Genomic DNA, 15,078 nt, shown 5'->3' with positions numbered 1-15,078 from the left:
AAATTATTGGGCTGTTCACTATGACAGCACATAATAGAGACCTTGCACAAAATATATAGTAGAGGGAGAGAAAGAGGTGATTCATTAGACAGTTTTTGTTTTTCCCTTTGTTTTGAACGTTTGTTGATATTATTTATTATTACTATTATATATAGAAATGAAAATTATTGTCCTGAATGAATGAATTAATTAAAAGGGTGGAAATATTTAAAAAGAGGAGAAAAGCAGAAAGTGAAAAGAGGGAGGGAGTGTTGGACATATATACATATACACGGAGAGAAAGAAGATAAGAGTAAGTTAAGATGTGGAAGCTGAAGGTTTCAGAGAAGAAGGATGAGAGGGTAAGAAGCGTGAACAACCATATGGGAAGACAATTCTGGGAGTTCGATCAAGATCTTGGAAGCAAAGAAGAGCGAGCTGAGGTGGAACAAGTTCGTCAGGAATTTAACAAGAACCGTTTCAAATATAAACACAGTTCTGATCTCTTAATGAGACTCCAGGTGTATATATACATATCAAAAGATTACTGAGTCAATCTATCATTCTCGTATAATGTTGTTCCGAGTTATATGTTGAAAATGTAAGTGTGTCTCATGTTGTTCCTAGTCATAGGTTGAAAATGTAAGTGTGTCTCATGGTTTATGTCTCTAGATGAATTCTCCTCTTGAAAGTTATCACCACCCAGGTATAGGTTTTTGTGTTTAATTTGCATGCAAGATTTACGTATGTGTTTGTCAGTTTGAAAGGGAAAAGGGCATAAAGAGGAAGAAAGAGATTGAAAGGGAGGAGGATATAAATGAGGAAATTGTGAGAAGAACACTGAAAAGAGCCCTGAGAAGTCTCTCAACCCTGCAAGCTGAGGATGGTTTCTGGCCATCTGACTATGGCGGCCCTTTGTTTCTTTTACCTGGATTGGTACGTAGGTAGCATTAATTCTCTTTTCATGCAACATTATATTTTAGCTGGATTAATTGGTGGGAATAATCATGTGTAGGTAATTGGATTGTGGGTGACTGGGACCCTTAATGCAGTGTTGCCGAGGGAGCATCAAAGCGAGATGCGGCGGTATATGTTGAATCACCAGGCATAAATGAATTATATATGACTCTGAATGTTAATATATATATATATATATATATATATATATATATATATATATATATATATATATATATATATATATATATATATATATATATATATATATGATGTGTTAAGTTATATAATTAAGATGGATAAGTTATGGTTATACAGAACGAAGATGGAGGGTGGGGGTTGCATATAGAAGGCCACAGCACAATGTTTTGTACAGCTCTGAACTATGTGAGCTTGAGATTGCTTGGAGAAGAAGTTGACGGTGGAGAAGGCAGCATGCAGAAAGCAAGGGCCTGGATTCTTCATCGTGGTGGAGTCACTCACATTCCTTCATGGGGCAAACTCTGGCTCTCTGTAAATTCATTACTTTGTTGCTTTTTTATTCATTGGATCCATAATTTCCACTGATAAAAGTGTTGGTAGGTTCTTGGCGTATACGAATGGAGCGGCATGAAGGCAATTCCACCGGAGATTTGGGTGCTTCCCTACTGTGTTCCTTTCCACCCAGGAAGGATGTGGTGTCACACTCGATTAGTGTATCTACCGATGTCGTACTTGTATGCAACAAGATTTGTTGGACCAATCAACGCAGTTATTTTATCCCTCAGAAAAGAGCTCTACACCTTTCCCTATCACTTACTTCAGTGGGACGAGGCAACGAGTTTATGTGCCAAGGTAATACTCTTACTATTTTTTTTTTACTAGAAATAAAACCAATTTATAATATATAAATGGGTACACATCATTTTATAATTTGGTTTTGTGAAGTTCAATTAAGTTAATTATGATATGTTTTATTCTAATTATGCAGGAAGATATGTACCGAACTTGTCCAATGATGCAGAATATTTTATGGAGTTTTCTTCAGAATGTAGGAGAACCTCTTCTCATGCGATGGCCCTTCTCGAAGCTAAGGCAGAAAGCACTCCATCGTGTAATGCAACATATACACTATGAAGATGAAAACACAAACTACCTTTGTATTGGACCCATTAGTAAGGTAATAACGATGTTAACGTCTTACCTGTTATATCATCTTCTTAATTATTGTACAGAAAGTAAATGAAAACTCAACTAATACTTAATAAACATGAAATATTTTATGTTCACCACCTAATGCTCTAAATAGACTAAAGCTGAACTAATAAAAAATAGCTAACATATATTTTTATTTTTTATGAACTATAAATTTTAAAAAGAATATAATTATCTAATTATCTTTGACTATTTCTAACGAATTGCTTCCAAAAGTATCTCTTTGCATTGCGTGCAATCCTTTTACCAAAAAAAGAAGGAAGAAAAGAAAGCACACCAACCAGATTATGGGGACACGATTATATTAAACCATTGATATGAATATTTTAAAGACGTAAACTTGATAGCACTATGTCAAATTTTCTTAGTAATTTGAATAAAGACAACCGAACAGGCTAGCCTTATGAAACAGGTACTAAACATGGTTTGCTGTTGGGTGGAGAATCCCAATTCTCAAGCATTTAAGTGTCACATTTCAAGAATCAAAGACTATCTCTGGGTGGCTGAGGATGGAATGAAAATGCAGGTTCTACATAGCTTATATATTCTTTCTGCAGAAGTTGACAAATGCATTTAAATTAACTTAAACTTTTATTTGTGAGTAAATACTGTTCTGCAAATTCTAATGAAGGTAGTTCATTAATGTCAGGGATATAATGGTTCACAATTTTGGGATCTTGTTTTGTCTGTTCAAGCAATCTTAGCTACCAATCTCGAGGATGAATATGGTTCAATGCTTAAGAGAGCAAATAATTTCATAAAATGCTCACAGGTACAGTACACTGATTAAATGTTGTTGTAATATATATATATATATATATATATATATATATATATATATATATATATATATATATTTATATTTATATGACTTAGTCCAATCGAATAACTCAACATCTCGAGACAATAGAGTTTTGTATATTTTGTTATTTATATGGTGTTTCACTTTGTTATTTAAACTTAGACTCGGGATTATTTCCGACAATCATAATTATTAATTACATTGAACGTGTGTGTAGATTACAGAAAACAGCTCTGGTAATCCAAGTTATTGGTATCGCCACATTTCTAAAGGTGGATGGCCTTTTTCAACTGCAGACAATGGTTGGCCTTCCACAGACAGCACTGCAGAAGGCCTGAAGGTGATGATGAATGAATTTGCCATTAATTTCAATAAAATTCCAATTCTTAAATCTTAGTTCTAGTTAAATTAACAGTCAAAAACATAGAATTAATCCGATGATAGTAGAACTTTTCTGTTACATTTTATCAAGCTATTAGTTTCTTAAGTCGTTTGTTTAACTTGTTTGTACATGTCTTTTTTCAGACAGCAGTTCTGTTATCAGATTTGCCATTTGAGATAGTGGGAAAAACAGTGGAAATAGAACACCTATACGAAGCTGTTAATTTAACATTATCCCTACAGGTACATATAAAAAATTTAGATGTGACTAAAACATATTTTTACCCGACATTATATTATATTCAATGTAGACATACTTTAAGGTATCAATGTATAGTGGAAAGTGACCACGGTCGCAACTACAACCACAATTTGTAATATCAAATTAAAAACTTCAGCGTCATTGGTTAATGAATTTTGTTACTGATGATATACCAGAACAGAAGTGGAGGATTTGCATCATATGAGCTCACGAGATCTTACGCATGGTTGGAGGTAAAACTATTACTTTCTCTTAAATGAACAGCTATAGTTTCAATCTTCTAATACGATTGATTTTTGTCACAGAAAATGAATCCAACAGAAACATTTGAAGATATCATGATCGATTATCAGTATGTTTGACATGTGGTTTCTTATAATTTATACAGAGTTAGAATATGATTTTTTAGAATTGTATCAAATTTAGGAGTTCATAATTTTGTTATAGGTGTGTAGAATGCACATCATCAATAATTCAAGGTCTTGCCTTATTCAGAAGACGATATCCAACTTATAGAAGGAAGGAAATAGAAACTTGTATTGCTAAGGCAGCAAGCTACATCGAAAGCATACAATTAGCTGATGGTTCATGGTTTGCTCTGTTTCCCCTCAAACTCATTTATTTTGAAATGTCATAAGGAATAAACTCATGATATTTGAAATGCAATGATGATACAAAATGCTTTATGGAGAAAGGGTAGAGAATGAACTTAGATATTCTTTCCCTTGCAAATTTCAAAAGATTTGTAATTAATTAACTAGGTATGGATCATGGGGAATCTGTTATACGTATGGAACATGGTTTGGAATAAAGGGACTCATAGCTGCAGGGAAAAGGTACCAAGATGAGCACAGCATTAGAAGAGCATGTGAGTTTTTGCTTTCGCATCAACAACTTTCTGGTGGGTGGGGAGAAAGCTATCTTGCATGTCAACAAAAGGTAATCTTTGATTTTGGTAATCCTGTGCTTTTCTCAATATAGATACTCTTCTTTGATTTTGCATATTACAATTTTATGTCAAAGACAATTAAAGTAATAAAAGTACAACTAAAACAGGTTTACATGAATCTAGAAGGAAACAAGTCTCACGTAGTGAACACTGCATGGGCAATGTTGGCACTCATTGAAGCTGGACAGGTATACCAAATTTGGATGTGCAGAACATAATCTTTTATAGAATAAATCATGAGGTGAAATGAGAGAACAGACTTCTATAAAGTTAGTGTTTATTTTGTGGTAGGGTCAAAGAGATCCAATCCCATTGCATCGTGCAGCCAAGGTTTTGATCAATTCACAAATGGAAAATGGGGAGTTTCCCCAACAGGTAACTTACAGTCACCGTAATACAAAATTACTGTAACTTACAATCATTTTTAGATTTATTTTGAGAAGATTTTTTCATCTAATATGTGTATTTCTGAAATACATAATATGTTGTTTTGTAGGAAATCATAGGAGTGTTCAATAGGAATTGTACTATCAGTTACTCTGCGTATAGAAACATATTTCCAATATGGGCCCTTGGAGAATATCGAAGTCGTATACTGTGTTGTCCTAACAAGTAAAGGGTGGAGAGCAAGAACATAATAATGGTGTAAATTAGCTTTATTTTATGCTTCTGTATATCATTTCAATAATTACATCTGCATACTTATCTGCATTGTTTGGTGGCAAACCAACGAGTATAATTGTTGGAAAATTTCTGTCAAATAAACCACAGATAGAAAATGTAAATTGCTTTGTCCCAGCGAAGGATCAAGAGTAACACCATCATTGGATAAGTTCCACGTTCTTGGCATGTCATTTTCTCAGTTGAAATACACATTTTCCTTTCCCTGAAATACAGCTAAGGAGAGAAGAGATAGAAAAAACCTTTAAATGAACCGTGATAAGAATAAGACTAAAGGATGTACAGAAAGAATTTCGAGATCCCAGAAAGTAAAAGTTTCTTGTATAAAAATAAAATTCCTTGCTTTAAAATAATTTTTTCTAAAATATTTCAAAATAATATTCACAAAATATTCTAAATAAAATTTTCTTTACAAAAACATTCATTCTATAATGATATAAATGTTTCCAACACATTTTTTAATAAAGTAGCGAAGTACCATAAACTAATTTCAACTATTAATAGTTAAAAAATTGATCATGCATCTAATTACATCATTATATAAATGAAAAGAGTAATAACAACTCATTAATGCGTGGAGTCAAAACCATATATATTCCCTTTAACTCTTTCAAGTCTCATCTCTTTTACTTTTTACACATTTAAAATACAAGAAATTAACTGATTTGTAAACTTCAGTATATAGATTTTAACGTAATATTCCTTTTTTAAAAAGTTTTTTCAGGTAACATGCACGTATTTTCAACGCACTTAAAGTTGCATATTCCTCGTTTCTGACTAACATATTCGACTTTTATTTCATTCTTTTGTTGCATGGATTTTCATCCATTTTTGGTTGAGATTTCCCGTCAAAATCAGTCCAAATGTTGATAAAGTCCTACGACGGTCCTCAGTATGATTTGCTGAAATAGAATAGGCAAAAGAGAAAGCATAATTTGCTGAAAACATTATATTATATAAGAGCATTTAAATTTTAATTCGGCTGATACAAAATTGTAAGTTACAAAAATTGCTTTAGTACGATGTACGATACTAGTTTATCCCGTTACAAGAATTTCTTGCTATGATCACCGTCAAACTTGACAACGATGATAAGAAACCTCATCCACCAGCTTTAACAAATTTACTGCTCTCACTTCTCTATAAATCCCAACTAAAAAGAAGGCTCAAATGCATGTCCACGCACAGTGCCTTAATTATCACTCCAGAGGGTTGGCATTGCAAGTTAAAATTGTCACCTAAATTTGGGAATTACTAAGAAAGGCGACCACACATCTCGAACTTTGAAATAATTTATCTACTCTTTGCCATACCATGCATTGAATATCAAGAAGTTTCCTTGCCTTTTCTTGTAAGCATGATTGCTGCCGAATTGTCTCACCATGAATCTGGCAGGATGAAGAAATATTGTAAACATGCAATAGCAACCAATAAAATCACATTCGTTTGAAATCAATAAACACTAACTAACAGACTATGGGGAAGTCCCAAACCTTTAAAAATAGCCTGATCACAGCTTGTAGAAACTCGAAATTATTTCTGCAGGAAAGTTCATGAATAAAATAATCCAGAAGCCATTCAATAGATACCAACTCAGATCTCTTCTCTGCTTCTTGCTGATCATCATCATCAATGATCTGAAACATTCGAAGCTCCATATCCAGTGTTGATGGAGATAATCCTTTAATATAATCAGTGAACGCTGCATCTACAATGTGGAACGCTAAATTTTAGAGATAATTGCATTACAGATTTTCAGAGAAAGTAAATTATAATTAATCAACCACAATCTAAGCATCATGCACACAAAAATAAAATAGCTGAGGCCTTACAGTTGTCTGTCTCTTTTGAGCATTGAAGGAGATACACAAAACGTGATTGTGGCATATCTGATATTGTCTTCATTTGTTTCCCAACCTCTGTTTTATCGTTCTCCTTCAAGGATAACTTTTCCGACTCAAACAATATTTCCCCAGAGAGGGATGGAACAGAAGGCAAGAAGAATGGAGCTTTTTCAGGTTTTTTTGGAGGCTCAATAGGCTTATTGCGAACCTGGAATTTAGTTGTTTTAAATTTAACAAGCAAGAAAAAACACATGTCATTCATGACCATGGCAGAAAATATACATGAAATTCAAGGAAAAGGGGAAATTTGATTTGGAGAAGTTGTTTTCATTTCCTTACATCTAATTACAAAAATGTCACCATTTTGTCAACTTGTTATATTTTTAAATTGTTTTCCATAATTCATATACAAGCTTAGGAAAATAATGTGACATTTTTCGTAATTAAAAGTAAAAATAGAAAAGAAAAATACAGAACATTCTCGCAAACCAAATTACCTCCAAAATTTCAAAAGGTTCATATCATGAGATGCAATACTGCTGAGAAATGAGGACCTTTATAATGTCTAAGTTGATCAAGTTCTGCCACTGGCTCTTAGGCAGCAAGGAAAGTGTCACCAACTCGGGTATTTGCTTATCCTGAGTTGGGAAATCCAGGTCATTTTTAGGTTGGGATGCATTCACTGGCTCTTCAGAATGCTCATCTTGAGAACGTTCTACAGAAGAGATAGAGGGCAATTTGACACTCACAACCTCTTTTCCACTTGCATACGAATCTATGTTTGAAGTACTAGAGAACATTGCCTGGTTTACCCTGACAAAATTTCCATCTATCAAAACTGGTTTCTTCTTCAAAGTTATTAAATTGCAAAAGTAACAATTTTCACATTCGGTATTATTTGCACCTTTCAGAAACATAACAAAATCAGTCTTTCTGTTATTCCAAATATGATAGTAAATGTCTTATAGGGAGAATGTTACTTCAGATAATCATACATCTCTAGCAATTCTAGAAAATGATATTCACTTAAGAGAAAATAATTACAAACCCAGGCCCAGAAAAGAATATCAATAAGATGCAATAAACATTTGGAAAAGTAGAAAATGTTTTCCCCAAAATTGTGTTCCATGAACCAAGAAAATAAATTTGGAAACTCACCACAAGTATACCCCATTTTGATCAACATGGGTAGTTGCTAATATATCCATGTTTGAGGACAGAGATAATGCTGTGATAGGTATATCAACATGTATTGCATCTAACTGTCTTGCTAAGATTACATCCCAAATTCTAAGACTTCCATCCATACTAGATGACAGAAGCCACTTCCCGTCCTCACTGAAGCACAAATCTGTTATTCGATCTGTGTGACCTTCAAATTTACGCACAAGTCTAAGAGCCACCACATCAAACAATCGAATTGTTAAATCATCTGCTACTGTAGCCAGGAGACCTAAAAATCAATAAAACTCTACGATCACTTCATGACCCTATACAGTAGGAATTTCTTTTCCCATACATTTTACATTATATTTTTTAACCATACATAAGAATTAGGAAAAAACAAACATGGAAAATGGAATACGAAAAGTAATATAAAAAATTCTATTTACCGTTATAACGATGATACACAATCTTAACAACTGAAGAGCCAATCTCCCATCTGGATTTAAGATCACGTTCTTTGAAATCCCAAACCTGCAATTATATATATATGAGAATTTCCTGTATAATGTAGCTATGCATATGAGAATTTCCTGTATAATGTAGCTATGCTAACCAAAGTGATTATGAATTCTTTCTATTAACTTTAACAAGTGGAAATCAGAGTATCTTCAAACAGAAAATACAGACCTTTATATCTCCTTTGTATCCTGCACTAATCATGAGAGTATTTGTTGAGTCACAAGCAACTCCAACTACTTCACCATCATGAGCACAGCTTCTTGATTCTGAAATGTCAATGTAAGAACCCCTGCGAATTCCAGATTGAAGGTTAAACCTTTCAATCCAACCACCTGCTGTTCCTAGAATGGCAAAATTGCCACAAGCACTGATAGCACAAGCCTGTTACCATGTGAAAACAGTAGTCAGCTAGAACCAACCCATTTGTCAACAGACTTTTAGATATTGACACCCTAAGAGAACACCATACACTTAGTAACATTATTACTCCACACATCCAATGGGTCTGTTAGCAAATCGAATTCAAAGCAACGAAGTAGGTACTAAAAAATAAGTATAATAATTTCCGATAAACAGAAAATATTGAATAAAGTGGGATTTCTGACCTTTACAGGTGTTGGATTTTCAGGACATGGATTCAGTATATGCTCACCAAGAACAAAATTTTGAAGTCTCCAAACATATGCCTTGGCAGTATCCATATGACAAGTAATCACATTGGACCAGTCACGTTCTCTAATTTCAGCTGAAGTTTTCACAAGAAAAGATGTGATACTTCTGAAAGTAGATTAAATAACAAATTCATCTAATAAAGAAATCTGGAAGTGCAACAATAGATAAGCTACATGTGTATATATGTCAATTTAATCACAAGATTTTAGTGACTTTTCTTTCACTCAACAATAGATTAGGGACTATATTTACCGATAGGGGTCTATTTGGTATACAACACAAGACCTTTTATGGGGTTTTTCTTAGTAGAGACTTGCAGAGAGAATACACAGCCTTATTCCATTCCGTTGATGTTTTATCTTTTTCTTTGTTATTTTATTTGTAACCTGTTTTTCTTATGGATGATCCTCTATCCTCCAAATTCAGAGTAACTTTCAGCTCTCTGTCTCAATGATTTTATTCTTTTATTGAAAGGAAAAAGTAAACAAACAGTTTTAATCCCAAATTGTGACAATTACTAAATCTTAATTAAATTGACCAGAAGACAACACAAATTATCATTACTACAAACTTCTTTGTAAACCTATGGCCATATAACCCTCAATCATTTTGTCGGTTCAGCAGCACTTTTAGTAAATGAAAGAATCAATTCATATAAACAACAAATCAATAGATGAAATTCCATTTATAAGTTTGGCCGTCAGGAAAATTACACCTGAATGAAAACATGCCAGAAAGAACTTACCACAATCAAATGCAATCACAGGCTTCAATTTTATTTCTTCTTCCTGAGCGACAGATATACACAAAAAATAAAAGAGGATAAGTAGATAATTTGAATTGAAGTATGTAAAACACAACACAAATATAATTAAATGCACCATAATCATTAAATTGAACAAAGTTGGGTTACCAACTGCCGCTACTTCCATACAAATTGTTTACAAACAAAATGAAAAAATAAAAATAAAAAAAGAAGAATCACAGTACCATACACTTCTTAATCCCCTCTACCTACCCATGTTGACATTTACCTTAGAGCTCAACTGAGGCATTATTACCAATATACATTAACATGGTTAATTGGTATAAAACATACCAATGACCTAATAACTAGGTAGTATAGAATAAAAGTAATTACAATCTCCATTATGCCGACATTCAAGTTTCAACATGGCATACAGGAACCATGATTTACTGCACTCAACATAAACGAGTTGTCAAAATCATGTGCATATGAATCTCAGGTCTGAAACATGTATAAATTCCAACACTTACTCTTCTCTGACAAGCTTGTTAAAAAATTAGAGTAGGCAAATAGAAAGCTTAGACGTATTTAACTAGAGGGAAGGGTACAAATAGGAAATCTGAAACTCATGGAAAACAAAGGAAAGCAAAACATGAAACATAACCCACAACAGAATCTAAGCAACCAGAGTTTCCCCAATAAACCACAGAAAAATAATTCGTAATCAGTCCCAAAAGTACTTATACAAAGTTAAGCAACAAAAGCCAGGATAAGAACCCCCAGCCATACCTTCAATTTCAGTTTCTTAGCACGTTTAGAAACATGTCTTTGAGAAAGCTCCCTGCTTTGTTGATCCTGCCAAAATTTTAACAAATACATCAATGTTGTAAATAAGAGGAATTGAATAGATAATGCACAGTAAAGAGGCAATACAAATTAAGCCATGAAGTATGGTCATTACAATGGGCAGGGAAAATAAATGTATATGAAAACAGCTTAGAAAAGTTCAAAGCTGGAGAATTAAATTACATGTATACATTTAATAATATCTGAATGCAGTGACACTGGCTTCCACATAACTAGCAAATCATACAAGGAGAAACTAGAGGGAATACTACTATTTTAATGCATATTATTAGTAGAGTTGTCAACATGGGTATTGCAAATGGCAGCTCACCTATCTAACCAAAAAGATAAACCCTCTCACTTTTTACTACGAACACCCCTCTCTCACTCAGCAGCACTTCCTGAGAGCGGCAGTGCAGCCCAACTCTCACTCACCCTTGAACCAAACAAATAACTACCCACAGGTTTGTGACCCATTTTTTCAGCTCTAGAAAATGTTTGGAAATCGCCTGTCCACATTGGCAATGCCTTTAACAACAGTAATAGTAATGAAAGAAAACTTTTTTTCAAAAACAAATAGCAACAAATATTGAGGGAGAGAAAAGTCATAATTAGAACAAAATAATATTTTCCTATAAATGAAAATTATAACCAACCTGAACTACAGAGAAAAGGCGAAAGGCACGATCCTGACCAGCTGAAAGAATATGTCTTCCGTTGGCATAAAACCTGCCATATAATTAGCAAGAGTAAGTAACAAGGACACATCCCAGATTCAACGTGAAAAATCACAATCATTATGTAGTAAGTTCACAATATCTAAAATATGCAGAATAGCTTAAAATAATCCATATGGTTAACATCATAATGAATACCTCATTTTAGAAATAATATAATAACCAGTCAGAAAAGAAATAAAAATAATATCGAAAAACTTATCAATAGAAAGTAACTATTCTCTCAGAAAAATAGCTCTCCATATAAGAATCCATATGCTGAACATCATAGAGAGGTCAAGTAAACAATATTGTTCCAAATTAATAATCAACTCCTTCAAAAACTAAATATCTAATCATTACTTTCTATGAATGCAACAAAGTTAAACATTTCCTATATAAATTAACACTTGAGGAAAAAATATTACTTTATGCAAAGAGGAGGAGCACTATGCCCACTTCGGAAGCGTAGAAGGCGAGGATCACCATCACTTGTATCAAATATCCACATCTGAGGAAATAAAAGTCAGACATTTTAGTACATCATCAGGAAGAATGGGAATGTAAAATTAATTAAAAGTAGAAACCAAGATGAAAATTGAAAAACTGCCTTCAGGCTTTGCTAGATAAATTACCTTATCTATAGAACAAAAAAATCACACAAAAACACTTTATTTTATCAAATAAAATATGAAACAAAATGGACAATGATATGAGCACAAGCTTCAATCATGATAATAACAAGTAAAGCACAAAGGCCTAAATAAAGTCCAGTCTAAATTCATAACACTGAAAGCCAACCATGGTCAACCAGCAAAAATATAATAATATTGCTTAGGTGATTATAATCACTATAAATTTACAGTTTTCTATGAAAAAGAAAACTATTATCATTGAGAAAAATAATGTCATGTTGATAGTACATAGTGTTATATCGCAGATATCCAAGTTTACCTGCTATGTTTCAAATATCTTAAAACTACACAAACAACTTCCTTTCTTTTTTCTATAATAAATTTTGAACACAATCAACAGACAAGCATCTAAAGTTACATTCAAAAATAATATCCTCCCAATTAAAAGGTCAAAAATTTAATCCCATGTATGCATGGATGCATCTGAAGAATAATTCTTACTTTAATAGAGTTGTCTGCTGATGAACTCATTAGCACTGGTTCATTGGCAAAAAAATGTAACGAGGTGATCAAACTATCATGAGCCTCTCTTATAACTGACTGGAGTCTTTTCTTTTCCAGATTCCATATGCTTATAACACCAGATGAACCTCCAGAAGCTAGAAGAGGTTGCCCATCTGAAACAAGTAAAATAAATAAATTGTTAAAAATAATAATTACAACCATAAAAACAACTAGAAAAGATTTCAGATTGACATTATTTAATCCAATATATTTTGATTGGAAGAAGACAATAGATTAGTGTTTCACTGGCAGAGAAGTGTAACACGTACTGCTGACACTCATTGAATATATTTCATAAGCCAAATAATTAAGTTGAATAATACAATCAACACCGTCTTTAGAACCTCAAGCTATATTCAGTTTAAGGGGGGTCAAACACATTCTGAGACAATGAATGGGAGATTATCCATTAATTTTACTACAAGGCTTCAAAAATATGTGTAATAACAGTATAAAATAAATAGGTGTTTAGTTCAAATTTACAAAAAAAAAATTATCTAGTAACAAAAATTACTTGATGACTTCATTACGAGTCAATAGAAATTATTGAAGTTATTAATATATAAAACATGAAAAGGACATGATGAAATTATATGTTACTCAGACAGATGGAAACCAAACAGATTCTTTGAGGAGTAGCATGATATCTACAATAAAAGCATTACAGCAAGTGCAATGCATTAATAACAGCTTCCCGTACCAGTGCTGAAAGATAAGGCAGTCACCGAACCACGTGTAGAATGTGTAAATGAAACCAACTCTTCATCATAACGAATGTTGTGAACATGTATCCTTCCATCTGAACAGCCAATAGCAACAACGTCCAAGGCAGGGGATGAAACACAACAGGATATGGGTGAATTCCATCCATTAAACTCAAAAATCTTTTTCTTTGTGCTAATGTTCCAAAGCTGCATGGAACCTTGCTCACTTCCAATAAGAACCTGCTTACATGCTAATAAGCACAAAGGGACCAATATAATTTTCTACAAATATTCCAGAGGGAAAAGGATGATTACCTTATTCAGGTAAGTATCTGGATGCATTATACAGCTGGGGTTAAATTTCTCGTGCAGCATAATGTGCCCAAACGGAGCAAGGTTATCTTCAACTCCCTTAAATGGCCACAAGAACATGTTGCCACAAACATCCACACTGACAATATGTTCTCCAAACAACAGGAGCAACTTAACTTTAGCATTATGGCTGCTCCAAGTTGCAACCTGGAAAAGCATCCAATGTTAAAACTCCTCAAATGCTCCTAAAGAATAAAAAAAAGGAACTGCGTAGTGTTGGTGTGGTTCTCCATAAATCATTCTAATAGAGAAAAAGTAACCCACAGGTTAAAAAAAATTAAAGAAGTTGTATGTGAGAGAACTTCTACAAATTAGTCCATAAAAAAATTCATTTCAAGTTTTCTTCTTTTTTCATTGGAAGGAATTTATGGAGAAGCTCATCCAAATAGGACTTTATGTAGAACCTGGTGTGCACGCTTGAACACTGCAATGTTCTTTCCATAAGCAGCAAAAGTGTATTCGCGATAAGATGCTAGTGCACTAATCTTCTTCGGCAGCTGAGGACCTTCACGGAAAATGACAAATTTGAAGATAACCAAAAATTATGAAGATGAACAAGAAAAAACTGGAGACTTACCAACTAGAACTAGAGTGAGCTTTGCACACTGCAGAGAGAAAATGAAGAAAATATCAAGTAAATTGAAGAAAAATATCAAGTTAATATCACATTTGAATCTGGAATAGGAAATAAAAACAGAAAGAATATAAAAAAATGTGCGTATGGGTGTGATTGAGAAATTACGTTAAAAATCTGAAAAGCCTTTCCAACGCTGACAGTAACGAAAGTTTCAGTACCGAGCCTCTGAACAGAGAACGGGACGCTGGTTGTGATGCACCCAATTGCTCTGTAAGGTTCAAATATACCCATTCTTGTACTTTCTCTTCTTCTTCTTCTATCAAATGGATTGACGAGGATGATTGGCCTCAATCCAGCACAACTCTCACCGCCCTAGCTTCTTCTCTGTAACAGGGGAGGGTTTTGGGGTTAGGGTTTTAGGTTATTGATGAATTGAAGTGAAGCCCAAATACGCATAGTTTCATATCTTATTAAATTAATTTTAAAATAAAAAATAAACTATTACTTTT

At 33.4% G+C, this 15,078-nt stretch overlaps 2 protein-coding genes across 5 annotated transcripts; one reads left to right on the top strand and one right to left on the bottom strand.

Annotated features, from left to right (window-relative positions):
• On the top strand, nt 1-5,388 carry LOC108343827 (cycloartenol synthase). 3 transcript variants are annotated; one of them, XM_052866987.1, is made up of 17 exons: nt 1-500; nt 739-915; nt 995-1,084; nt 1,255-1,449; nt 1,519-1,770; nt 1,907-2,095; nt 2,525-2,656; nt 2,780-2,902; nt 3,150-3,272; nt 3,458-3,556; nt 3,752-3,808; nt 3,881-3,927; nt 4,071-4,166; nt 4,337-4,514; nt 4,632-4,712; nt 4,816-4,899; nt 5,021-5,388. In XM_052866987.1, exons 1-17 carry the CDS (start codon nt 303-305, stop codon nt 5,138-5,140), a joined length of 2,241 nt encoding a protein of 746 aa, XP_052722947.1. In that variant the 5' UTR covers nt 1-302; the 3' UTR covers nt 5,141-5,388. The 3 variants fall into 3 exon arrangements, with proteins under 3 accessions (XP_052722947.1, XP_017437712.1, XP_017437713.1); XM_017582223.2 differs by having other exon boundaries at nt 2-500; nt 4,023-4,166; nt 5,021-5,387; XM_017582224.2 differs by having other exon boundaries at nt 3-500; nt 2,543-2,656; nt 4,023-4,166; nt 5,021-5,387.
• A 751-nt stretch (nt 5,389-6,139) lies between these two features.
• LOC108345938 (uncharacterized) lies at nt 6,140-15,002 on the bottom strand. 2 transcript variants are annotated; one of them, XM_017584802.2, is made up of 18 exons: nt 14,735-15,002; nt 14,570-14,597; nt 14,397-14,497; nt 13,936-14,139; nt 13,617-13,860; nt 12,854-13,029; nt 12,146-12,228; nt 11,658-11,730; nt 10,945-11,010; nt 10,153-10,195; nt 9,341-9,480; nt 8,904-9,116; nt 8,663-8,747; nt 8,208-8,502; nt 7,604-7,862; nt 7,038-7,257; nt 6,699-6,913; nt 6,140-6,593 (listed from the first exon to the last, which is right to left on the bottom strand). In XM_017584802.2, the coding sequence occupies exons 1-18, from the start codon at nt 14,858-14,860 to the stop codon at nt 6,444-6,446; spliced, it is 2,721 nt and encodes a 906-aa protein (XP_017440291.1). In that variant the 5' UTR covers nt 14,861-15,002; the 3' UTR covers nt 6,140-6,443. The 2 variants fall into 2 exon arrangements, with proteins under 2 accessions (XP_017440291.1, XP_052722946.1); XM_052866986.1 differs by having other exon boundaries at nt 14,397-14,489; nt 14,735-14,839.
• Nucleotides 15,003-15,078: the final 76 nt, after the last annotated feature.

The sequence above is a fragment of the Vigna angularis genome, chromosome 8 (assembly GCF_016808095.1).
Source record: "Vigna angularis cultivar LongXiaoDou No.4 chromosome 8, ASM1680809v1, whole genome shotgun sequence".
NCBI lineage: Eukaryota > Viridiplantae > Streptophyta > Magnoliopsida > Fabales > Fabaceae > Vigna > Vigna angularis.
Note: the sequence above shows the minus strand (reverse complement) of the source record. Positions and strands in the feature narration are given on the sequence as shown.